General features: G+C 40.2%; 1 protein-coding gene across 9 annotated transcripts in view; it reads right to left on the bottom strand.

Moving 5' to 3' along the window:
* The window catches only part of IL1RAPL2 (interleukin 1 receptor accessory protein like 2), a 334,955-nt gene that overhangs the window by 90,069 nt on the left and 218,205 nt on the right, over nucleotides 1-26,681 (bottom strand). For 8 of the 9 annotated variants that reach the window (XM_074551346.1, XM_074551343.1, XM_014265274.3 and 5 more), the window contains one exon: nucleotides 6,256-6,330. The exons of the other annotated variant lie outside the window; for it this stretch is intronic. In XM_074551346.1, the coding sequence (XP_074407447.1) occupies nucleotides 6,256-6,330 (75 nt within the window). The remainder of the gene's footprint in view (nucleotides 1-6,255; nucleotides 6,331-26,681) is intronic. 9 annotated transcript variants of the gene reach the window in all.

Below are 26,681 nucleotides of genomic sequence, written 5' to 3'. Positions count from 1 at the left end.
TGTACTGTTCCACAGGTGAAAACCTGGATTAACGATACAAAAGGCAAAACAACTGTGGATTTACACCAGTTGAACCACAGATCCCAGCCCAGGTCTCTGAAGTGCAGCATTTCACCATTATCCCTGAGAGAAGAAGGAATATTAACAACAGACCAAATTAGCATCAAAGCATTAGCAGTAATACACTTTGGGTATTTAGGGAACTACTTCAAAACCTAAATGTCAGACAATTTGTCTCTAATATTCCCTGCAGATTAGTACAGAATGATTGCAATAGATGTAAATCCTGCCTCCTTTCCTACAGGCACGTTCAGCTGAAGTAGCTGTGGAGCTGTATCCTTTGTGCTGCAAAGGAAGACAGGTCCTAAAGACCATCCCCTCAGTTTCTCTTCATTTCCCAGTGAAAATTGCTTCTTATGTACATCTGTGAAGAACCATGAAGCTTTTGGTACATGAGTGCACTGCTGGGAGATGATTTTCCAGCACTAAATCTGGGGTGATTCACACAGCAAGTCTGTAACCTGGTGAAGGGAGGGGAACAATCCATGGGAAGAACAGGGATCTCCCAGCTTATCTGTGGGAGGAGGTGGATGCAGTGAAGAGCCATGGATGCCTGGAAGAACGTGTGGAGGAGACAGCAGTGAAAGTCCAGCTTGCTCCTCCAGACAGCAAAAGTACAGGGAGACAGGGCTGTCAGATGAAAGTGCAGCGTAGGAAGAACTGGGGATGGAGGGAACCAAATTATTGCTGGTGTTGGGGTGGAGGGGATACTGCCCACAGCTCTTCTCTGCCTTTAATCCCACCTTCCCTCTGCCCTGTCATTCAGATCACTGAGACCTGAATTTGTGAGGTGATGTGGGTCACTCCACACAGACAGAATAAGGCAGTGGGGTGTGATTTGGGGGAAGACTGTCACTTATCCCCACTGAGGCCTTGCACTAGGAAAGAACAATGAGTCTCTATGGGTAACTTTCAGACACCCTCTTTGCTGACTCAGGACCCACATCAGGTCACCTCTGATTCCTCAACATCTGTCTCTTCTGTGCTGTCCCAGATGAGCTGGGAGGTGCAAAGCTCTGGGTTTGAACCAGCTCACAGAAACCCAGATCTCCCTCTGAGAGCCCCTAGGCTGGGGAATGCCTGGGAGCAGCTGAGGGAGGAAAGAAAGGCAGCATGGAGTAACCAACATCCAGGATCCGTGTTTTTTGTAGGCACCCACTACATTCCTGAGCAGTTGTCTCACATGACCCTTTAATCAAACCCCAAATCAAAAGGCTTGTCCACAAGATTCGAGAGGTCTCACCATGGGCAAGTATCAGTGCTCTTTCCACACTGCAAGCACACTAAATAAGAATTTCTTACCAAGTTCCCTTTCAAATCACTTGCTCTATTTGAAGCATTTTACAGTTCAAATTTTCTGTATTGCTTTCTGTCCAAGATCACCACTCTATTCATCTGCTTTTCAAATACCTGTATCTTTAAATATGAAAGAATGCAAGATTTAATGAGCAAATCTGTAATGAGACAGCGCTGGATTGTCTTGAATAAATAGGCTTGGTATGCAATGAATGCCTCAAACATCTTGCAGGGCTTTCTTTGTTAAAAAATATTATTTAAGAAGAGAAGTGGCATCTCAGTGAAAATTAGGACTGTGAAAAGTGAAGTGGTATATTTAAAATGTCAGTAAATGCATGAGTTTTCACTCCTCAAATAATTCCTCCCAGCCACTACTGCAAACTAAAAGGGCTTTTTTATTCCTGACTATTTTTAGTCTATCCCTATACCTGTCAGCAGATGTAACTTTGTACATTCCTTTGCACTTGTTTTACAGTAGCTCTATTGATCTCTATTGATCTGCCTAATAATGAGTCCCAGGGAATTGTGCTGTTAAATCTTTTAGAAACAAAATCTTTCTGAACAGTTCAGCTATTAGGAATAATGACAATCCTCATAAACTATGTGTTTTCTTTCCTCAGCATCTTCAGAAACAGAGAAACTAGCATGGCAAAAAGTGAGTTAAACCCCTTAACATCCTTCCTGTTCAGTAAATTAATTAACACAGAGGATTCTTGCTTTGTTTTGTAAGACTTCTGCTACATTTCTTAAGTAAACACCTGAAAGCAAAACTAGAGCATAGCTGAAAAGCAAATGATATGCAAATTATATATTCAATTAATATAGACCCAAACATGCAAAATTTATTCCACTCAACTAACTCATTCATAAGAAGACTAACTTAACACTGCACTCACTGTAAAATGGTACAGAATTAACAGATTTAGCATCTATTTTGATATTGTATTTTTAGCTTCTTTGCTACTCTGTGAAACACACAAATGAAAAATAGCAGCCATGGTGCAAGCTAAAGAACTCTGGCAGCTGCTTATACATAGACTGGCTAGATATAGATCTTACAGATCTGTGTCCAGCCAAAAATCAGCAGAGCACAACTGTGCTTCCTTTCTCCCACAAATGCCTCTGTCCCACTGCTTCTACACCAGCTCAGAGCTGGCAGCACAACAGCTCCAGGGATCAGTGGGATTTTGGCTTCTTGGTGCCACTAAAATTGTGCAAATGCAGAGGAGAAACCTACTCTGTAATCATATAATCAAAACACAAAGGAGTGGTTTTCCTTCTTTCCATGCTCTCAAAGCACAAAGAGGGAACAAAGTTAGCTGGAAAAGAATGAAACAAATGAATTAAGAAATCAGCAGAGCAACTGCCGACATGTCATCTTTAGGCTTACAGCACAGCATGCTCCACTTGCTGTCAGGCAGCTGTATGTGAAAGCAGATACCAGATCTTTAAAACTTACTCTCACAGCCCCCAGACACCTGACTGAGGTCTCAATCTTTACTCTTCTAAATCACATAAGGAATTCTCTAAACTCAGGGATTTGGCACAAATAATCCATAAACACACTTAGGTTTATACGGTCAAAGTAACAGCAAGCTCCTGTTCCAAAAAAGGGCCTTTGAACAACTCAATATGAATCACACTGGCACACACTTCAATAAATTCCTAGTCAGAGCTTCACATGGGAGATGGTCTGCAAGGCCTTCTGCAAAAACCACCCCATCTCCTGGGCACAAGAGCTGTGTATTTTGGCCTGTACTATCAAATTTGATATTTTATTATCATGAAGATAATTTAAGATTTTTTTTTGAGGAAGAACATTTTATTATCAGAGTAATGCCATATATTTGCAAAACATATAGTAAGAACAAACATTATTTGTAATACCAAGGTAGAGAAAGATTAAATGGATCACATACCACACAATCAAGAACTATTTCAACACTGACCTCAATGGAAAAAAAACTAAAACATAATTTTTTTTTCCAGTTTTGTTTTTTCAAAAAGAAAGCAGTAAATGGACAATAATTAAAAAAAACCTGTCATTATTTTCTAGGTCTATCCAGAGATGAAATGATTATCTGACTTGGTAAAGCAAATGAGTGAAACTGTTTTGGACCATTTCTCCTCTGGGATGATCTTTTGTCCTCCTGTCAACCCTCCCCCATCTCTGGCTCTGTTTCCCCACCACAAGCAAATACAAAAAACAAAAAAGAAGCAAATTCCAGTTTCTGCTTCTCTCTAATCTTGACAGGATTGGTTTTAGATCTCTGTCACATTCCAAAGAAAATCAGAAAACACAAAGTACATTCCTGCTCCTTAAGAAGAACAAGGCAGGCTCTGGACCACGTTTGAAGCCTGAAGGAGCTCTTTTATCCACTGTCAATAAGAATGATGCATACCTGTTTTCACTAAAACTTCCTGTAAGATCTGAAAGCTAAAAGGTGAATATTGAATTTTGCAGTAAGGGCAAATAAGCAGTTAAATAGTTAGGGCACTGCCTAGAGGCCCAGGGAGATTTTTCATTGCATTGTGCTAATCATTAAAGATAAAGACAGTAAATAATTATTAATCTCCTCTATTTATAGAGGAAAGACAGCTATTTCTTTAAAGATTAGCTTTCCAATAGAAAACTAAAATAATCTCTGCAGAACAAGTAGATGGATTAAACTAATTTCTTTTGTAGCTTAGTGACATATTCATACTTGCATAACTACTGAAAAATCAGGCATATTGGGTGATTTGACTCCATTGGCACGTAAAACACAGAAATTTCCTTTTAATGTCTAATAAAATATCGAATAATATCAATTTTTCAAAACACCTAGGAGCTTAACAAGATTTCAATGAAGTGACCTTATAGGTCCTTACACAAAACTTCTCCCCACCTTGCATTGTGCAAGCAAATAATTCCCAGTCCCTCAAGGCTGTAGCACATTTCAGAGGCCAGCACAGCCTTCCTGCCCCAAGCTGCTGGTGGCCTCCACGAATTGAAGGTGTTCCCTGAGAATCTTCCAGCTTTATCTATTTGACAAGTTAAATCAAGAGGGATATCAATAAACATCACTGCAAAAGAAGCTAAGGTTCAGTCATATGAATATGGTTTAGTGGCAATAACCAAACCCATTAACATATAGAAAAAAAAAGCACCATATGTAAATTCCCTGATCTTAAGGGACAACTAATGGATTACATTCCAGCATATAAAGATGCAAGATTTGTATTTCCCTCTGGAGGTATTCCAAAATCCTATTACTGAGCCACATCTCCATGGAGAGGAGTGGGTTTGTTTTCATTTTTTTAATCAAACCTCCTTTTAATCAGCCAGAACAAAATATTTTCATGCAAACAACAACAACAACAAAGAATTCAGTGCAAAACCAACAGAGTCCTGCTGGAACAAGGGAACTTGGAAGAGAAAATGAAGCTGAAATGAAAATGCAGGAAACAAAGATGTGTCCTCTGAGTGCATTTATTACACAGATGTATAGAGGGACAGCATGCTCCCAAAGGAAATCATTAGAAAGTTGACTTTTAAGAAGTTAGACCAGGAGACTGAATTCAGTCTTTTGGCTTATCCAAACTTCAGTGACTGAGTTTTGCTGGTAACTCAGGTAGGGTTTTAACTATGGCTCCAGATCCATTTCATATCCTCTTTCAGGGGCAATTTCTGTTCAGCTACAGATATTCAAGGCCTGTGGAGGGGAACCTAAATATGCAGATATGCACCTGTCTGCAGAATTCATCTGGCACTGGCTGCTGCCCAGATCCACTGCTGTCTTCCCTGTGCAAGCCCTGACAGACTCCTGAGTCAATTCAGGTGTATGAGAGAAAGCTAATCTTTAACATTCACTAAGGTCACAAATAATTTCTATTCTCACATTCAAGAATTCAAGCCCTATTTTTAAATATTTCATAGCATCTACAGTGCTTCTCTGACACTGTTTGGCACCTGGTTTACGAGCAAAGACGTGTCTTTGTACTCATCTCAAGTAGAGCTCTGTATGCAAAATTTCACAAATACAAACAGCTTTACCACAATGTCACCAGCCCTCTTCAGATGTTTCACACTGACCCTGCTTGCCATTAAACACCGTTCCACCTCTAAATTCTAGACAGCTTTGGTATAAAGGAGGAAGAGAGTCAAGCTCAAGAAGGAAAGTGCCACAGTTTCAGCACTGAGTGAATAATCCCCATATGCAATACATCTCTTGTAATTTACGCTCATGGCACCACAATCCTTAACAGCAACTCCAATTCTGCTTCTTAAAATTAGAAATCTATTTTCAAGTCACTGAAAAAAACCCCTGGAACCACAATGCTGAACAGTTCTTTCAGTATCACAATGCCCTACAGCTCTCCAAAGTTAGCAGAACTCTCAAACATTATTTTCTAACATGACAGAAAATAGAGGCTGCTAGCTGAGATTCAGAGATGTGCATTCACAGAAGAATATATAACAGGAGTGAGAAAAGCATGCAAGCATTTTAGTCAAAAGCCCTTTCTGGTACACACTCAGAACAACCTGGAAATGCAATGCTTTACACTAACTTTTAAAAGAATCAGCACTTCTTTTATGAGAACATTTGTCTTAGGCTGAACATCACTGACCAATACAGCACCAACATAGACATATTTTACTCTACCAATCATATATTAAGAAAAGCATCAGTGTTTTATATTTAATACCCATTGCAACCAATTAGTACTGCCATTCCCTGATGTTCACTCCCTTAAATTGCCGTGGCAGTAAATTCTACGGTTATAAATGAGAAGCTGCAAATTGATTTGCATGTAATAACTACCACTAAACCGTTCTTACCACTTTCAATTTATCCCATCTGCTACCAGAGTGGAAGTTTAGGATCTATTATTCCCAGAAGGGGACTTACGACTTACCCAGCTGGACATCTATAACAGTTGGCTGGTTCTCCATGGGGAACAATGGCTTTGGAGGTTTGTCTGTGAGTAAAGCTAGAAAAGAAAATGAGAAGATGTAACGGAAAAATTGAGACCAAGGGCTGCAAAAGAAAAGCTCTGTCATGTAAGCAATCAAATGTTTGTATACTTGATGGCATGTAAACATTTATTACATAGTACAGCTGTTACACAGCCAATGTGTCACCACCTACCTTGTGGCCGTGACTCAACAGAAATGACCAGTTTCAAGAATTACATTTTAGCACAAAGCAGCAAAACAAACTCTACTTCTCACTTTAGCTTACATGTAATAAGTAGAACAAGCAGTTTAGACCCTCACATTGCAAAGTTAACACAATGAATTTGAAGTGACAGACAAATCTATCTCAGTGTGACCAGTCCCGACATGTCTTTATGCCTGTCCAAAACAACATATACAAAAATTGCACATAATTGTGCTTGAAGGACCCCAGCAGCTCCACAGTAGCTCAGACTCCCACCCCAGCAGGTGGGGTACCCAGGCCCTCTCCTCAAAGCCTTGCTGGGGACCCTGCCTCCTGCAGAAATATCTCCATCTGAGAGCAGGAAACAATACCCCAGCCTCTCCTGCCAGGGGACTGCTCCAGCAAGCAGATTACACAACTATTAAAAAGCATAGCTGCAGGCACAGGCTTCACCCCCCTGTTGGAAAACTTAGGGCCAGACTGTGCAAATAGGTTTTGTAAATTTGGCTTAGCTTGAAATAAACGACTGTGTATTCCCAAAAATGGGGAGAAATGCTTTTAATACAGTACAGCATCTTGCGCCACATGAAATTAAACATTTAAAAATTACCTTCAAAGTTTTCCTGTTAAAACCCATCACCTGAAATTATTTGAACAGAGATTGTAAAATAAACGATTGTCAGCCTACAAACCAATTATACATCCACAACAGCCTCAGAGTTTCAGTTTCTGGTATAGTTACAGCAGGGGGTTTTTTTCTTTAGCCTTTTCTTCAATTTTTCAGGCTTTTCTTGCTACGTTTATGCTTTTCTTATATTATTATTTTTATTTTCTGGTAGTAAATAGTACTCTGTTCATTGCAGAATATGCAGAAAAGTTGCTGGAGCATCTTCATCCATGCTGTGCCACTGTGCTCAGGCTTTCCTTACTTCATATTCTCTTCATATCCCATTTCCACCTACACCCTTTCTAACCCAATCTGACCAGGGCTTCCCCCTGTTTCCATCAGCTTTACTTGCAACATTTGGAAGTTTCCTAAATGTGCTCCTGCATGTCACATTTTAAATGGTTATGGTCTGCCATGTTCTTCTTGGAGAGTAATCACCATAATGAACCGGCAGCCTGTCAAAGCTCTTTCCATAGGAACTGAAATGGCCCAAAGGGATTTTGAGATGAGAAGGCAACAAACTGCTGGCTCTTCAATGTCAGATGTGCTTACTGAAAACAAAGGCTAATCTTACTTTAGAGGGCAGACATCAGATGACTTATTCACCTTATGAAATTCACTTTTGATCCTTCTTAAACAGAAAAGCAATGCCAGATATTTTCAGCTACAAGGGGCTCTAGACTTATATGATCTCTGTACTTGACAGAAGTCCAAAACCAACATTTATTCAAATTCCCATTCCTCTACAAGAAGTTTCTTTAATTCTAGGAACAGTTTATAGACATGGGGCACTGATTTGCAGCATTGCTCAAGGAAAAGAAGAACAAAAAGTTACTGCTGTTACTGTATCAACATGTATTTAATAAAAGTAATGGTATAAACTGTTATTTGACCTCTCACAAAGCTACATGAAATTAAAACAATTAAATGTACTGCAAATATTCTTCCTATTATCAAAGGGACAGTAATTCTGCTATGAAACTGAATCCACCTCATGAACTGTCAAGGGAAGAGCTGTGATACAGCTGTCTACACTTTTATTTTTCCCTTCCAAATGCCATGGAATGTGGCATGTCCCCAGGCTGCTCTGAGCAGCAGCACTTACATGGTGAAGGCACTAGAACAAGGATGACATCAGCTTCCCAAGGCAGCAATTCCTGTGGCCACCTAGACAGACCCACCTTGGGAAGGTGGGAAGGTACTGGCCTGACAATGCAGCAGCCTCAGGGGCTGCTTTGCCTTCCCTCATCATTCTAGGGTTTCATCCAGTGACCAGGCTGGAACTGCCCGGGCTGGATTTGTTTATGGAGGATACAGAACTGAGACTGAGGGGAGGCTTCTCTACCTTGTCCCAGGAGAACAGCACTCACTACCTGGGGCATGGCTGGAAGTCACAGGTGTTGGATGACATACTGGAAAGGCATTTCTTTACCCAGAGGCACCTGGCAATGCATGTGCCTCCCAAAAGAGACTGGTGAACATGGCCAGAGGCTGTTTAGCAGCCAGACTGCTCAGGAACTTTCTAAAGTGCTGTTTCCTCCTGTGCTCATATTCACCTCATTCAAAAGTAACACAAACTTTAGGACAATAATCACATTGCTGTGATTTCAACAACACTTGTCACTCCATTTGTCCATGAGAGTTTTAAAGAGACAGTGTTGTACAGATCAATACTCTGATGTGATCCTCTGCAGCTGGTCATACAGGTGCATTTTCCTTCCCAGCATACATGATGTTTTTATTGTCTCTTTGTCATAATCACAAGGAGTATGCTGTCACACCAGAAATGCTGCAGAAAGGCAGAGAAGAGACCTGTATAAGATTTGGTCTCTCCAGTTAGTTATACAGTGATCTCTGTCAGATAAAGTAGAGCATGATGTGCTGCACAGGTCAATGTTTAGCTACTCACAGGACCAACTAAAGAAAAAGACTGCCTGAAAGGAGCGGGTCCTGCTTTTAAGTGCCAGTAAAGCCTCAGAGTCTGAAGGCTCATTTTTTTCCCCCACCACAGCCCTACTGCTTCAAAAATCTGTCATTCCATATTCAGACACACTAATGAGTTCTCTTGAAAAAGTAGAAAGCAGTTGAAAACAAACAGCCTTAGGATATCTTTACACAGGGAAAAGCAGTGATAACCAGCTAGAAAAACCATCAGGCTTCTCAGTGAGCCCCAGTTCCTTCACAGTTTGTTACTTGACACAGCTCTATTTCCCCACACTCTTTCCTACCTTCCCTCTGCAGCAGCTTCACAGCCCCCACCCCACTCCAGTCAGGCTTTTACAGCATCCACAGTGACAGACAGGGAGCCCAAACTGTTGCTACGATGAACTCAAGTCTCTTACTATGTATTCTGAGTGGCTCACCTAAACACAACTTCTGAGTTGAATGCAGATTCCCTTCTCCTGTGCCATGCAAAGGGCATGCCCCAAGCCAACAGGCATCACCTGTGCTCCAGGCCCTGAACTGCTCCAGTCAGCACCAGGGTCATGACTGAAATCCAGCTGCTTATGATTTGAAGGGCCTCTTTCTTGTGTGTGGGCCACTCAGCACAGCTGGAGTGTTTTCCAGACCAGATAACTCTTAGAAGGGAGCTAAAATGTTAACTCCCATGTGGCTAGGAACTGTCAAATCCTGGGGACCAGCTTTCTTCTTCCTAGTGGTGGATAATGACTTCCCTCTTCTTGAGATAAGCACCCAAAGTACATTTGCTGTTCTATAATTTTGCTATTGATGCACCTCCTGGACATTTGCTCATATAATTTGCAATGATGAAATGAAAAATTATCTAAACATGAGACAAAATGCAGGGAATCTAGCAAAATTGTTTCAAAGCTTCTATGAGACAATTGTATGCCAACCTACTTCCTTCAATCAAAAGATCTGGCATTTTCCCACCATTAATTAACACAGTGCCTCTAGTATCATTCAATCAAGAATCTGGCTAACCTTTTGACAGCAGAACAGATCTGTTTCAATGCATCCTCTGGGGCAAATAACTGCATGCCAAATCCTTAATCTGAATATAGCTCATACCCAAAGTTAAGCTTTTGTTCACTCCCAGTTCAAATACATATGCTTCCAGACATGGCTTAGATCTACTTTGGCAAAAACAAACCTTGGCAGTGATACTGCAACTTGCACACCACAGATTACAACAGAACTAACTGCATACAAAGCTCTCAATCAATATATTAACCAGAGGGCATATGTTGCTATGAGAAGCTCAGCATTTTACCTTTTAAAAAGATATGTACCTAACTCCTTTTGTCTCACCTGAAATTCCAGCTTGTGCCAAGAGGTTTCTCAGAGGCTGGCAGTCAAATGCTTCAGGCCTGACCTGCTACTGCTTTATCTTTCATGTCTGCTTACAACGAAGCAAATGTGAGAGCCAATTGCGCAAATATAAATGGAAATGTGACAGCTGTAGTTAGGCTGACAAGGAATGAACTCTTCACTTGAAGGGTTAAAAGCTTGTTTAAAAAGACAAGGGTTCTCACTTGGACTTTGTGGACTCAACCTCTAACACACTATGACTAGCAAGTCCTGCTACCAGATGAGAACCATTGCTTTTCATTTTCTTGGCACAGTAGAAAATTACCACACAAGGTGAAAAGTAGTAGGAAATCACATGAAGCAACTCATTCATAAAAATGCAATTTTGTGAGGCTGTGTTTATACAAGGACCCTCTTTCCTGATTAGCTCTATTGTAGTGTGCTCCACCAGTCAGTCAAAACACACTTCTCCATCAGTTGCCTATTGTGTTATTTCCTTCCTCTCAGTTTAAGCTGACAAAATGATTGCACCTCCATTTGTTGTTTGCTCTAACAGAAATAAAGCCACTGCAATGAGATGTTGTCTAAGGATAAATATCTCCATCTTTGAAAATAAACACAATGCTTATTCTAAAACAACTCCAACTTAGTAAATGCAGAAATTGTGTGGAAGTCAGGAGTCATTAGCCAGTGACAAAGAGTTTTTTCTATTTATTACCATTCAAGCAGGAAATGCTTCTTTTGGGAAAATGCTATGGAATGATTCAGCAGCTGGATGCCTCCTCTTGGCTACTACCACCATTAACACTACTTTTTGAAAACCATACCTAGGATCAAGAGTGCCTTAATGCACTGTTAGGACTGACTCTGGGGGACATTTTCTGCAAAAAGGGGTTTAGCATTTTTATATTAGCAGTAAATAATTGGAATTCTTTTTATGACATTGAGAGAAGGATAACACAATCACAGCTTTCAGCAGGATGATGTGTCCATGCTGAAATGCAGCTCACAGGGGAAATGAATTTTGAGGCACTGCAATGATCTTGGTTCATTACCGGTGGTTTTGATTTTAACCCATTAAGTCCTTAATGACTCAGAACAGACCTGTGTTTCACAGGTCATGCTACTGGCACCAAGGGGAAGCTGGCCATGACTGCAGCTCCCTTGACTCTGAGAGCAGTGAAAATCCTGCACAAATGGCTGTGCCTGTCCTGTTCTTACCCAGCTGCTCCAGCAGCTTCTGCTGCAGGCATGACCTTGTAACCCATGGTGACTATTTAGAACTACTAGGAGCAGCTAATCATTCCATGGGCAAGATCACTTCTGAATAAGGAGTCTTGCTGGCTGTCTCCTCACCTGTCTCCATCTATTGCACATGGGATGCTATCAGAGTGCTCAGAGAGAGCCAAATGGCTCTGGAGAGAAGGTGCTAGATGAACTCTCCTGAATTCATGAACATGTTAAGAGAAATAGAGATTAACTAGATTTTTGGTTTGGGATCTTTTGTGCTGGACCTTCTTCCACCTTCTCACAAGGCAATTAAGTAACATAGGGCTGTGGAAAAGAAACTGGTGAGATTGGTGGAACTTATGCAATAGAGTACGGCTCAGGACTCTGGTGAAGTGGAGTAGAAACAATAGCACAGATTGCACATTACTGAAGCACAGATGGCAAAATCCCACAAGGTGCCTATCACAAAGTAATTACAACAGGGCTGAACACTTAACACGACTGCAATATACGTGTTAAATGCCCATGGCATTGACTGTTAGCATTTCCTGATGTGAAACATTCAGTAGCACTGATGGCAGGGGTTACCATTGGTGCTGTCACTAGAGTCATTGCAAGGTGGGTGCTGGAAAGCAGAAGAATTCTGTGCTAGCAGGGCTTTCACTGTGTGATGTTATCAAGCTTCCTCACTCCTACACTTGCCAACACACCTTTCCTTTCACTGCATTTCTAAATTTCACAGATTGTGTTAGATTATGCAAAGTTCTTTCCCAGCCAAAATGATTCCTGTGATCATTTTATTCCTTTCCTAAATGTAGATCATGCAGCTTGCTTTTAAGAATGAAGCATGAGTTTCCTCTGAAGTAGGAAAAAAGTGTAATAAGTTCTTACTAAATGTAAATTACATTTTCCTTCAATGTAATTCATGAAAATCTCAAATGGAGTGTGCTTTATTTAATGAACAGAGTGTATTTAGCACAAAGGACACAATTTCATCTGCGCTCAAAATGTTTCTCTTGGACTCTGGGCAGAAATAAGATGCTTGAAATTACCCTCTATTTCAAGGAGATCTGCAAAGAACATTTTATGACATTTTATGGTTTGGCTTTTTTAATTCTTTTTTCTTTCTGTCTTATAAGAAAGTAAAGAAGTGGTGACAGATGAAGCCAGGTCCCTTCATCCATCTTAAAGGAACAGCTGGACTCTGCATGCAAATGAAAGCTATCATTCTTGTCAACCTGAAGCCAGGCTACCAAAAGCCTGCAGTCCACAAGCCATTAATATTCCATGATCAATTTGACCACTTGTGCACGGTGAGGTACTGCACCACAGCACAACCCCAGACACATGAATTACCACAGAGAGCATTTTATGCACTGTTTTAACAAAACTCAAAGCAATCCATTATCCTCCAGAGCTAAAAAACTTGTACTAGGTGCAGATAGTGTATCAGTAGAGAACTATTGTGGACAATGAATATAAAATGAACTAAGTTTTAAGCACCTATAGTACCATATGTAGGCAAAACACTCTTTTTGAGGAAAAGCCATCTCCAAGCTCAAGAGCAGCTTCCAGCAGTGCTCACCACAAACTGCTGAAGGAAGAGCCAGTGCCATTTTGCCACCTCTTTGCTTTTTCAGCCAACCTCATGGCTCACCTGTGCCCTGAGACAGCCCAGATCAAACCCTGACTGCAGAACAAACAACCCTGGGCAGCTTTTCCAAGAAAAGGACAGAACTACGGAAGAATGACATTAAAAATGCATTTCTTTTAAGTCTCAAAGGCAGTAGCAACCATTTAAAACTTGTATTTTTGGACAATTTTAGATGTTGCACAGTGTGACAGCTCAAACAGCTTTGATGTTCAGCAGGGTCATTATAATTGCAAAACTGCCATACAAAAAAAAAAAAATAGATGAAATTTTAACTATAGGTCTTTTAGATTAATTATATTCACAAGTAAGAAACATGAAACTTCAGTTACGTCACCTCTTGCCAATTGATATTGCTCTGTTGGGGACTAATGAGAAGGTTTCACCTGCCCTATCTGGTCTATTAATTCTGATGCATTCTTTGGATTAGCACCCTGGCTTCCTAAGATTGTTACAGTGATGAAAAATGTTACTTTACTTGACAAGGAAAACCTTTTCAAAAAATATTTATGCAATATTTATGTAGGTTCTTTGTCTCTAATTTGCCTTCAAAAGCTGCAAAATATACTCTACCAGGTTTGTCTGTTATATTTTCAGTCTTTCCATGGAAGACGTTTTGAATTGTATACTCACTAAGCACATTGAGCATCATTAAGAAAAAAATTGGGGCGAATCATGTCATTATTGGTTGGATGAGCAGGAAAATGAATAAAAGCAGGCATAATATAAGGAACTCATACATACACTTGCTATTGTTTATCCTGCCTCATGACCAAAGATCAAGAAAATGTAAATCTTCTGATGAAAGACAATGCTTTAAGAAATGAAGGAGGCAGTTATCCCAGGAAATTTGTCATCTTATTTGAGGAAAAGGATTTAAAAGAATGAACTAAAAAAGTAGCATCCATAGAAATCTCTGGCGGGACGACCCATTTTCAGAGTCAGCTCTGCTGCCTTTTACCACTTACATCAGAGTTTCTAGCAGCTGATGGGAAGCAGAATAACCCCTGGTGATCAGCCTGGGACCTGAACCTTTCAGTATCAACTACTATCAAACAAAGGAAAGTGTCTCTGATCCAAGAATGCAATTTCTTTTTCACAAAAATACACCAAACATGTGCCAAGCACTGCATCAGGTTTGCATAGGGCAAGTATTCAACAGTAAATGTGATATTTTAAGACTACCATATTACTTGAAAATGTTTACTGATCAGTGGGGATGCAAAGAATTGCAGGCAAACCTCCAAGAGGAACGTGACTAAAGGCTGCACAGGGATCCATTAACGAAAATGACTGAGGATTTGCATTCCAGTGCCCACTGGGGCATCTCTGGACAGCCCCATTGACCAGCCCAGTGAGTGACACCCAGCACAGCTGAGAGGAACAAATGAACTGCCCAGTGAAACTGTTCAAAGACTTCAAGGCAATTCTAAAAGCAATGGAAAACAGTGAAGTCATAAAGGTCATTGGGACTTTACTTGTTTTGAATCAATATAATCATTGTGAAGCAGGTTGTCAACACACCAGACATTTTTATCAGAGGAGTACAAAATAAACTTGTCAGAGAGTGAGCCATGGATTGCACCTGTCCCACAGGTCAATTTGAGCACATTTATACTGTATACAGCAGAAACTGCAGAGAGGCCTAGCTTCCAAATCCTCTGAAATGTGAGATTAAACAGTCCCACAGGCACTTCAAATGGCTGCAGATAAGGATTTAATCCTTCAGTATATTTCCTCCATCCTTTATTAAAAGATGAAGATAATCTTTAAATCAAGAGAAAAATAGAAAAAAAAAATGAAAGAGCCAAAAATCATCAAGTGGAAAAAGAGGAGAGCAACCAATTCTATTTTTATTAACAAATCCTCTCAGCCAAGGCTTATACACCCAAAGTTGCAGGAAGGGGAAGCTGCTCCCCCAGCCCTAGTGGAAAAGGCAGCACAAGCTCCCCATGAGGGTGCATGGGCACGACACTAAAGGGCTGCCCCAATACCCAGACACTCCACCTGCCTCTGCCTGAATCCCTTGCACACAAACACTCTCCTGAGAGGGGTTTTCTATCCTCCTGTCATGACCACCGAGCTCCAGGACAGACACCAGCACTGCTCCTGTCCCTCAGCCACCTGGGCAGAGTTGGTGGAGCAGCCCAAAACAGAGACCCCTTTGCTCAGCTTCTGCATTGCTGTGCTGCTCTCAGAGGAACAGTCCTTACCCATCTTTTAGCTTTTCTGCTGCTTTTTTTCCCAGCAGACAGATAAGAGTTTTGCACCAGGAATGCAAAACTCTGAGAAATTTCTCACGAAAATGTGTCAGCTTCTTGTAAGGAACCTGCTTGACTCTTCATTCTCCTGTTCAAAGTGTCTTCTGTTTGTCATGTGTTGAAGCAATTTAAGATTTTGCTTTGACATTTTCAACAGGAGAACAAGACTATTCAATCTGCTCTGAGTAGTAACTGCCATTACATTTAAAATACATCATTCAATTGAAACTCAACATACTATTTTGACAGTCATTTTATGTCTTCTGTGTGATTATGTAGTGTTACTGCCCCAGCTCATGGAACAATTTTAAAGCAATAAAGATATTTAAAGAAGATCCCCTCCAATTTTCCAGTCAGGCCACTGTGAAACTTCTATTTCTTTCTGAAACAGCATTCTCACTCAGCATTTGTCAGACATGCCTCTATGACAGGAGTTTTGTGAATTTAGGATTTTGTTGCAATGTAAAATAAAAGAAAAATCTGAGGATTAAAAAACCCCAAAAAGCCACAAAATTCCTTCCAAATAAAACCTATAAATTTCTTACCATACTTCAGTCCTAAAGGATGGGAAGGCTGGTGGATGGAGAGGCTGGCTGAGCACAAATTCAGCAGTGGCAGGGCAGGAAACAGTAAAGACTTCATTACTTATCATGTTCTTCATACACTGAGTGTCATAACCTGCCCAGGCACGTGTAATTGTTTTACCTACCACCTAGCCCCATTTGAATTTTTTTTCCACATTGGTGTCTGCTCTGAGATACATTATCCACCACATTCAGTTCTCTCTAATCAACACATACTTGCCCATCAACTCCTTCTGATGCACAACAGCTATCAAACACCTTTTTATTTATTACAGGTAAAAAAGATTGCCTTGTTCAGCAAGTGTTTTATTTCAATTCTAAGGTCTCTTTTCTAGTGATGTAAGGCAAGGCCTTAAACTGAAAGACGTGAGATGCATAGCTAAAGAGGATGACGGTTTTTCAGGAGGTGAACAATATCTGGATTAATAATTACAGAACAAACTATTTTAAGAGGGTATTATAGAGATAATCTAAATACAGGATTAGAGATAGGAAATATTAGCACTTTGTCTCACAGATTTCAATTAGTAAATAAAGAAAATCTTTGTGTGTCAGCTCACTTTTAATATGGCACTATATAAGGATCTATCACTTATCTGCAAACTACATGATATCAATGCTCTTTAGAGAACCAGAGGTTTAAATACAGAAAGGAAGAGCTGGTGGTTGTTTGTTTAGCTGTTGTGTTGGGTTTTTTAATTAGTAAAAGCATCGTAGCATCATAAAAGGGCTGGATCACAGAAGCAAAAGCACAGTGCAGCAGCACTGTAAGACACTCTTTTACGGCACAATGTCGGTCTAATCTGTTATTGCTCTCAGATTGTGTCTAAATACTATCTTTTGTACCATGCTTTTGTTGTCTGTTGCCCATCCTGCAATGGGTCCCCATGCATGCATTTCTGATATCACAACCACAGGGAGCATTCAAATGCAACTGCAGGATTGGGCTGCACTTCAGCAAATACACCAGAGCAAGCCAGAGACCTCTCCCAGCCCTTGGTATTATTCTGCAATGATGTGCTTCCTTACCAAGGTGCTGTAAAGGGATCTAATATACTGTACTGTGCCATAAATTGGCAATGTTGGCTGAACACACTAGCACTATTTTTTAACTGCTGCAGAGCTGACATTTAGGGAATTCTGAGTTGTTGCTGGAATGCTGCTTTTCTACATACTCCCAAGTTAGTGTATCTCTTTCTATGGCAAATAAGCACCTTTCTGTTCTCTTTGTCTCAACTGGAGCTGCTTAAAATAGTTGAAGTATCATTAACACCATATACTGATATTAAAAGAAGCAGAAAACTGCAGCACACTTTCATATCCAAGCAATGGACCCTTAAGCTTTCATATCTATGAATGATGAGCAACATTACTTCAAATGACATCTTTTGTCAGAGTTGCTTGAGCTAAAGACAGAGTGAATCCATTTGTATAAATTGTGGCTTTGCTGCTGAAAGATTGCAAAAATATATGTTGCTATCCTTAAGTCTCAAACCATTAATATTGCTAAAATATGCCATCTTTTCCCAGGAAGAACTAGCAAGTCCTTAAAACACTATCATCAATCATGACTAATTCACTAAATACACAATTCCAACAGCAACAGAAGAAGTACAGTATAGGGTGTCATCTGTCACTGCAGCAACATCAAACACCGCTGTCTTTCAATGGAAAATGGAAATCAAGATTTCCCAGGTCTGTGATATAGGTGGTTTGTAACTGAATTCCTGTTCCTCCTTTGCTTGTTTTCCATTTGATAGGTCCAAAGTTGTTATTTTGCTTTGAAAAAGAAAACTAACATTAATTCCAGGCCTAGAAAATATTTGTCTGGATTCTATAGTTTAGTGTCATAGTTTAACCCCAGCTGGCAACTCACACTCACACTGTCACTTGCTTACTCCTCCCATTTTGGGACTGGGGAGAGGATCAGAAGAGTAAAAGTAAGGAAACTCACGGCTGAGATAAAGACAATTTCATACAATAAGCAAGAACAAGAAAATTAAACAAGAAAACAAGAAAATTAAAACAAGGAACCCATTCCATGGGCAGGCAGGTTCAAACCTGAACCTAAACTTCCTGATTTATAAGAATTACAGAGATTTTATACTGGGAGAAGGTCCACAATCATTACAAGGTGGAGGCCAGGAGTCCAGTGTACTGTACAAGAAGCTCCTGCCCATGGGCACTATCTTGTTTGACTCAGATCATTGCCTTATCAGTTGTATTCTCAAGCTGTTAGGTCATGGTTTGGAGCAATAAGCATTTCACTATGCAAGACTGAAGGTCACACTAAGGAAAAGGAACACTAATGGGGTGAAAATGAGTATCATGAGCACAATAAATCATACTTGGAATCCTATTTAATTGATCATTTTGTAGCTGACCTTGCTTCCACAGAAGTCAATGGCAAAGCTTCCATTTCTGTGGATATGAACAGGATTGGGTCCTTTAAAGTACAGTGTGTTTTATGAATGTTGAAGGTAGCATATTTTACACTAGAATTTTCTTTATTACTTCTCAATACAAAACTTCACCAAGAAAACTAAATTGCTATATAAAAGCATCCCATAATACAGAACATTAATTTAACACATGATAAATTTTCTTGCTAGCAGTATTAGGTGTTGTCACTTTCAATACACAGATATCTAACAGAGTATTTCCTCCCCCCATCTTCCTCGCCAGTATTTTCCTCTCAGATTTTACAAACATGCCTATTCTAAAACACCATCTCTCCACCTTTGGCATTCTGATATTTCCTTTAATAATAAGTGAACTCCTCTGAGGCAATGGGAGCTTTACCTGAGAGCCCAGTTCCCAGCAGCACAACACCCACAGCTCTGTGAGGACTTATTAAGAGTACTTATGCTTACTTGGAATGGAAATGAACAACAAGGATTATTCTGCAGCCATATCTTTTAGGGTAAAGAACCTGATTTAACCTAGTCTGATGTGAGCCATGAGAGAAGCAGCAGCAGCTCAGGTCAGGAGCCCCTGTGCTCACCTTGGCATTGTGGCTGTGGCTCTTCTCTGTGACTGACCTGAGCTGGCCAGGGTGGGCAAACTGGCTTGGAAAGAGCTTTGGCTGCATCCAAGGAAACTTGTTTATTCTCTTTTCTTTCATTCTAACCTTAACTCAAGAGATGCCTCTTTTGTACACTGATTGTTATTAGTCAAAAGGAACAGGCTTTGATAAAGAGTTTTCACAGAAGCACAGGTCTCTCCCTGGTGCTCACCTCTGCTTTCTCAATATATTTGAAAAATCTGGATTAGAACAAGCATCCACCAGGAAATGCTCAAAAATCTGCAGATTTGCACTATGGTGAGAGGAAACAGAACCACAGAGTGTGCTCCTTCCATTCTTCTAATGGCACAAGCCCTGTTCCCCCTCCCTTCCATTTCCCTGTGTCTCTCAGGACAATGACTTACCAACATCACAAACTGAAATGTCTGCTTTGGGAAACAAACATGAGGGATCCTAGCTGGGAAGAGGAGAGGCAGTACAGTGCCAGTACAAGCCACGAGCATATGGATGTGGGGATGGAGCCCTTCCTTGAGGGACTTTGTACAGGAACAGAGCCATGAGATGTGGGCTGTGACGAGGTGCCCTGGTGGGAACAACCTCTCTACCCCAAGCAAAGCAGTGCTTTAACTCAGACCTCACATAAAGGCCTGGTCTCATCTTAACTGATGTCTTTTGGACTGCTGAAGGGGAAGAATGGCCTTTAAAAGTAGGCAAAATCCCTCAGACTGGGGAACTTTCCAATCTGAGTCCCTCTGGTGAAGTAAATTTCAACTGGAGATATTTCCTTGGAGAGATGATGCTGCAGTCTCACATGAGCACATTCAGGGCAAGCAGATTTGGGCTGATTATTGTCATACTGCTATTTATCAAGATCCTTCATGGTTTTTGTCTCCTGACTTTCTGTGGTCTAAGTGCTGGCACAGCAGCCTGTCACTGAGGAGAGTAAATTTGGCACCTGAGTTCCAAGTCCCTAAATTTTGGGAGCAATAGTTTGGCAGTAAGGTATCTGATTCTTTGTGTTCTTTTTTGCTGGTACACTTGGTAAGTACATTTTTTAATTCATAACTTTTCTTATAAGTTTGGAAATATTAAATCTTTTCCCAAATGTCACACATCTCAGGTAATAATTCATTCGTTTTCACTTATTGTTTATTCTTGTTTAAATATGACAGTGAGAAGAAGGAGACTAGGAGACTCCAATTATATTTTCACACAGTTTGAACACTGAGAACTTCTCAAATATTCAAGATAGGAGCCCCATTAATTTTTTCCGACAAATGGTTTATGAAGGAAAATAAGTGTGTTCTTGGTTGCCTGAAACTGTTTGTACATTAATATAAAATTCAATTTCATGTAACAAAATAAACAAAAAACAAGAGAACAAACAAACAAACAAAAAATAAAATTCAACAAAATGGAAGAGAAATATCTCCACAAATAGAAGCCCCTTGGTCTGACATTTGTACTATATAAAACATACTTATGTATTTTTCTTCAGAAAATTAAGACACTGTCTTTGAAGGTTATTTAACTTCCTCTAAGCTAAAACAAATGTACTGCAGAGGTTTCATTAAAAAAGGCAAAACCAAAATATTACTTTTTTCCTCCAAAATATTATATTTAACTACTATACTGAGAAAATTGCCATACAGCATTGAGCAATGGCTTGTCTTCCCTTTCCAAGGCTTTAAACTCTGTGCAGCTGACTTTCTTCATAATCTCCCAAATGTGTCCTTTTATACCTTGCCATTAATTTGATTAATCTGTGTGTAGGATTTCAGGATATTGAATTTCCCCTGGTTTTGCATAATTTCATATGATGCTTTCGTTATTTCATTAAGCAACTAAATTGACTGCAATGACTTTTACATTTTCAAGTTTCAGATTCAAGCACATAAAACTTCCTAATTTAAACACATTTAAAGTTCTAAGAGCTTCTTTCAGCAGCTAGAGCCTTATCTATTGCCTTTTTCCTTTTTAACAAACCTGTTCACTCATCCACATGTACAACTTGCTTTATACCAATACTTAAGGAAAAGGGGTGACCTTCTGCTCTACTCTGTGTTAAATCTATGGCCAGGAAAGCAGGAGTAAGGACAACAGAAGTGTTTTGAAAATAAAATTAAGAGAAGCACTTCCTGTTTCTGCTTAGTTCTGCTCCTGAGCACCATGCACAAGGCTGCTCCACACTGGTACCTGGTCAAATGAAATTACAGCTACAAATCAGGTTTTCTCTCTGTTCTAACCCTATCCAAGCCCTAAGCTTATTCTTTGGTTGAGCCTTAGCTCCAAGACCTGCAGCCACTGGAAATGTTTGATGTTTAGCAGGAGCATAAATCAGTTCTCTGTTCTGAAAAGACCTTGCAGGGCTGGACATGCGCTTCTGTTAATCCCAAGCTGAGTTAGTCTGAGACTGCACTTCATTCTCAGGCTCCTCAGTACACACTGCTCACTTAGCAGGATCTCACCGAAGGCTGAGCCCACCCCTCCAAGCCTCTATAGCATTTTTAATTAAGTGCTACTACACAACTGAAAATTAGCGCACTTTCTAGCTATTCAAAAGCCAGTGAAATCAACACATCACTAACTGCTAGGGAAGACTTGCTAAAAGGTTTCCCCAGTGCCAATTATTGCTGCCTCAATGATCACTGATTCTTTGAAAAAATCATTACATACACAGTCAACAGTCTGCAAGCAGAGCAGAGTCACAGCAGCAGCTGGCAAACACCAGTTACTTTGCACTTGCATACTCACAACATTCCTCTTGCATACATGATCCGCAATTAAATTGTGCTTCATGCCTCTAATTTTGCTTCCTGAATGCAGACAAATCAAACAAGTATAATTTAGGATACAACTGACAGCTTTGCTGTCAAAATTTTGACCCCAAGTATGATGAACTTGGGTGGAATTGAGTGGTTTAAATGGCACTTTTGAGCTATTTTAAATGAAAATGACAGTTTTTTATGTGGGAATTTGGCGTACCTGCCTTTGGTTACAGTCCTTGAACAGAACATATTTAAACTCTGCTTCTTGAAATGAGTAATTTTAAGAACTGGACAAAATGCACACAAATTAGGTAAAGATATCACCATTTTGGAAATTATTTTCATTAATATTTAATATGAAATAAAATGTAATAATAGTGATTATTGTAATAATAATTATTATTATTCTTAAACTCAAACCATTTAACTGCAGCAAGAATGACCTCAAGACTTAATGCATGGTCTTTGTGGTTTTATTCTCCTCACGATTTTTTGCTTAAAAGGATGGAAAAGCAGTTTGGAAAATCTACACTCCCTCTGTCCAAACAAAATAGTTTATCCAAACCCGAAAATACATTAAATTAACAGCTACTTTCTCTTTTGGCAGAGTGGATATTCTCAGGTACAGTCACCCAGCCTCACAGAAATCTTTTACATTAATGTAAGGCAACATCACCAACCCACACCACTCCAAAGCAGCGGGAACAGGAAGGGTGGAGTGCCTGACAAAGTATGTTTATCCTCTTATAACTAAATTTAATTTACTGATCCAATGTTCACCTTTTGGTTAGAAATCTTCCTGTATTCCAATTTCTGATTCCTCAGGACAGCAACTTGTAGACCTTGCTCTCAATGAAAGAATATAAATAACTCTTGGCACAGCTAAGTCAAGCCCTGATGAGCTGCTGCTCTGACACTTACACTGAAGTGCTCTTGTACAGCAGATGGAGGTTTCTAACACAGCCTCATCAGATACCTGGTGCTAGATCCAACATTCTCCCCAAACACACCATTATTCCACCAATTTACAAGAAAAATGCAGCTTTCTATCAACTGGTCTTCCAGCCAGCACAACAAAAAGCCAACCCTGCTCCTATTGTCCCCAAGTAAATGCACACTGCAGATGCCACTCCCTGCCAGAGCTCAGGGCTGGCACGTGCTGATGTTTGTCCTCTCTGTCCAGCCAGGAGAGTCCAGGGGACAGACACAGCACCATCCCCACCACATGGGCACTGTGTACTGTGTGCACCTTGCTGTTTGTGTTTTCTCTTGTTGAGTGGCAGTCAGCGAGCCCTTCAGTGTGAAAGCACCACACACTCTGCCAGAAAAGCACCTTCCCAGCACTTCTACCGGACAGAGATTATATTTTTCTATATTAAGCCCTTTCAACAGGCTGTCATCAACAGCCCCATCCTGCCAAAGAGCACCCTGGCCATGCACCAAGGCACTACTGTGGCTCCACTGGCAGAGCACCATCAAGTGCTCTCACCCCTGCAGCCCTGAAGGTGCTCCAGGTTTTTGGGGTACACTTTGTAGCTGTGCCTGGCTTTCCCTCTTGCTGGACACATCACTTTGTGTCTGCTACTGTTAAAACACCATCTGGTTTAATATAACCAGCTTGACCACTGATCTGGATAATGCTCTGAATTTTTGATAAAGCAAGGCCTGTTTTGATCAATAGGTGTTTCCTTAGAAAACAGGATCATAAATAAAACAATTTTAAGTTTTAATAATAGAATTAATATGTAATGGAAATCCTAGCAAGAGAGGAACTAAGCTATTATTATAACCATTACTTTATAATCTTTATTGTCTTGGGAACTTTTAATAAATAATTCTTGCCTGTACAACACATCTGTTGCTTGTCCTTCGATTTTCGCATGGCTGAACCTCCTCTGTTTTGGGAGGGTGTTAGAAAGACCCTGCAGTACCTCTGGAAAGCTGACAGTACATTCAATATTATTTACCACACAGTGGTAGGCACACAGTGTCCTGACCCATTTTCAGATTCCCACTAAGGAAAGTGCTCCCCATACAGTGTCACACAATGGGGACATTTGTAAGGTAGGACTGTGGCAACAGAACCCTATTTGGAAAGTCATATTCACTTAAAAGAACAATATTTCAGCTAAAGAACATTACATGGCATTGAAACAAATGGTTATAATTGACCATGAATTTATTTAAGATATGAAGAGGTATTTTAATGACCAGTAAAGAGAGCATTTAGAATAGGCTTAGAAAGCATGAGCAAAATCCCCTCAATTTAATTTAAAACAGGACTGACTAGCTTATAAAGTCGAGTATTTGATGTTGTTAAAAAGAGAATGACTGTAACAGAGGACCTGGGATGTCCCTGCCAAATGCTGTTCTTATTTATATCAATAAAGGGAAAAGAGCCTTGCAGCAGGAAAAAAAATAATTTGCAAACAATGGAAAACAGCATTTCATACCTTTACCACAGTTGCTATTTGAAAGCAGACAAAATGTCTTGCTAAGTGCTAGAATCTCCTTTTCCATTAAAATGCTAATAGGAAGGTTAACTTCAGCTTAAACCATTGTAAAAAATAGCAACATAAGCAAAAGAGTTTAGCTTGAGGTTATACTTTGAGAAAAAACCCCACAAGTTTAAGCTAAATGGGATTTCCACTGAGAAAGAACATTCACACAAACAGCAGGGAAAAAAAAACCTCCCACAGCAATATGGGGAACAATTCTAACACCTGCATTTGTTTACGTGAGACAGTCATGGACTGATGTTTTGCTTTAAGAAACAAAAATTTTGTGGCAAAAAATAATGTCTCCTGAGTGGAAGTGCATCACATGGGAGCCTTGCCTATTTATCGTAAAATTAAATAAAAATTGTCACTTTCCTCTCCCCAAGCTGTAAAGTGAGCACTGCACAGTCCCTGTACTGATTTACACAGTCCCTGCAGAAGAGTCTTTAACAACCAAACAGGACTCAGAGCACAATGGTTGAGGAAGCTTTTGTGCACATCCCAAAGTATCTCAGGGATAAGGATCAAGCTCTGTAATTATACACTTATGTGGGGATACATGCAAATCTGCCTTCACTCCTTCATCTGAGAACTGGGGCTTTTCTTTTGTGCTTGATTATGCTGATGTTTGTTTACTGGCATATGGGGAACATGCAGAAGGGAACATTTTGACTTAGCCAAAATTCAGTTGTGACTCTCAAATGGCCTTCCCTGGTGCAGAGACAGACTTGGAAGATCTTTCCATGCAGACAGCTTCATCTGTATTGAGCATGTAGCCCTTCTTGCCCTTTTGACAAAGGACAGTGAATGCAGAATGATGAGTGTCAGGCCATGGAGTACGGAATTTATAATTACACAGTGCACACCAGCAATATTCCAAATTTAATGGGAGTTTCAGAATTGAATACCACCAAGGGATAGAAGAAGGTAAAGGTGAAATGAGGGAACATCACAGCCCCTACAAATTCCCAGTGTGCAGCCCTGGATTGTGCATCCCCACTGGTCAGCAGACACTGGGTTCCAATTTCAATTCATGAAAACTTGTTTGTTAAGCAGTCCAGCCAACAACCTCCAACATTCTTAGATTTACACAAAATCTAACACCTGCTTCTAATACAGCCCAAGTTCATTTGCACTGATGTCTGCTTTAGAAGCTAACTTTTATTCTGAGACTAACAAAATGAGAGGAGAAAGGATTTCTTCTGAGGGCTGCACTCAGTATTTTCACTGTTTTCCAGGAATGGAGGTAACTGCATTCACTGATGTTACTCCTAGTCTGAGAAAGACAAATGGTAAAAGTTTTCTCAAACTAGAGGATAAGATGCAGTGATATTCACAGGAGCTGTATAAGCCTGAACCAACTCTTCGTGTCAAGGATCCATCACAAAAGTGAGTGAGATAATAATGAGACATCCGAAAAGGAAAAAACAACTGCACCAGCTCTGAGTAAATGTTTTCTATAGCACAAGGAGTGTTCCTGTAAATATGAACACATCTCCTTGAGTCAAAGTAGTGCACAGGCAGTAGAGAGGAAAATCAGCATTGTTCATGTTGTCCATATGAAGGCTACACAACTGAAAAACCAAAGTGCATGTCCTGTTTCTTCTCATTTCTGTTTAACTGCTAAGTGAAAGGCTGTCTGTTTATCTTGGCTCCTCACAGCTCCTCCCTGCCATCCTGAGAAGGCACAAACAGAAGCACAAGGAGGGAGGAATTCTCTGAAGCCACTTAAAATGGCAAAGTTCAGTGCAGGTTGCAGCACAAGGGCTCAGGGCCCTGCAGAACAATGGGAAATGCAGCTACAAAAGGCAGAGTAAAGCTACCCCTGAGAACAGATTTTGAGAAGTAGAGCTCACCTTGCTGAACTGAGGAAACTCACATTGTTCAAATTAATGTATTTTATTTAACTCAAAGTATAAGACAAAAGTGAATTCCCTCATTAGCATTGTTTTAGAATGATGGAATAGGGGAGACTGGAAAAGTATAATAACCAGCAACAGCTCTCCCATTAGCTGTGAGTGTGAAACTTTATACCAATTGACCTCTCCAATGGTTTGTGTGAATACCATACTGCAGGACAGCATAAGACTAAAAATATTCAGAAGGCATCATTCTCCTCACTCTAACCGACTCTCACAGACACGGGACAAAACTCAGAATGAAAACCACGATTTCAGAGGTGCCCTCTGTAAATGCTGCCTTTCCTAGTGAAACTGCAAACAAA

The sequence above is a fragment of the Zonotrichia albicollis genome, chromosome 14 (assembly GCF_047830755.1).
Source record: "Zonotrichia albicollis isolate bZonAlb1 chromosome 14, bZonAlb1.hap1, whole genome shotgun sequence".
In the NCBI taxonomy this organism is placed as follows: Eukaryota; Metazoa; Chordata; class Aves; order Passeriformes; family Passerellidae; genus Zonotrichia; species Zonotrichia albicollis.
The sequence above is the reverse complement of the archived record's forward strand: the minus strand, read 5'-3'. Positions and strand labels throughout refer to the sequence as shown.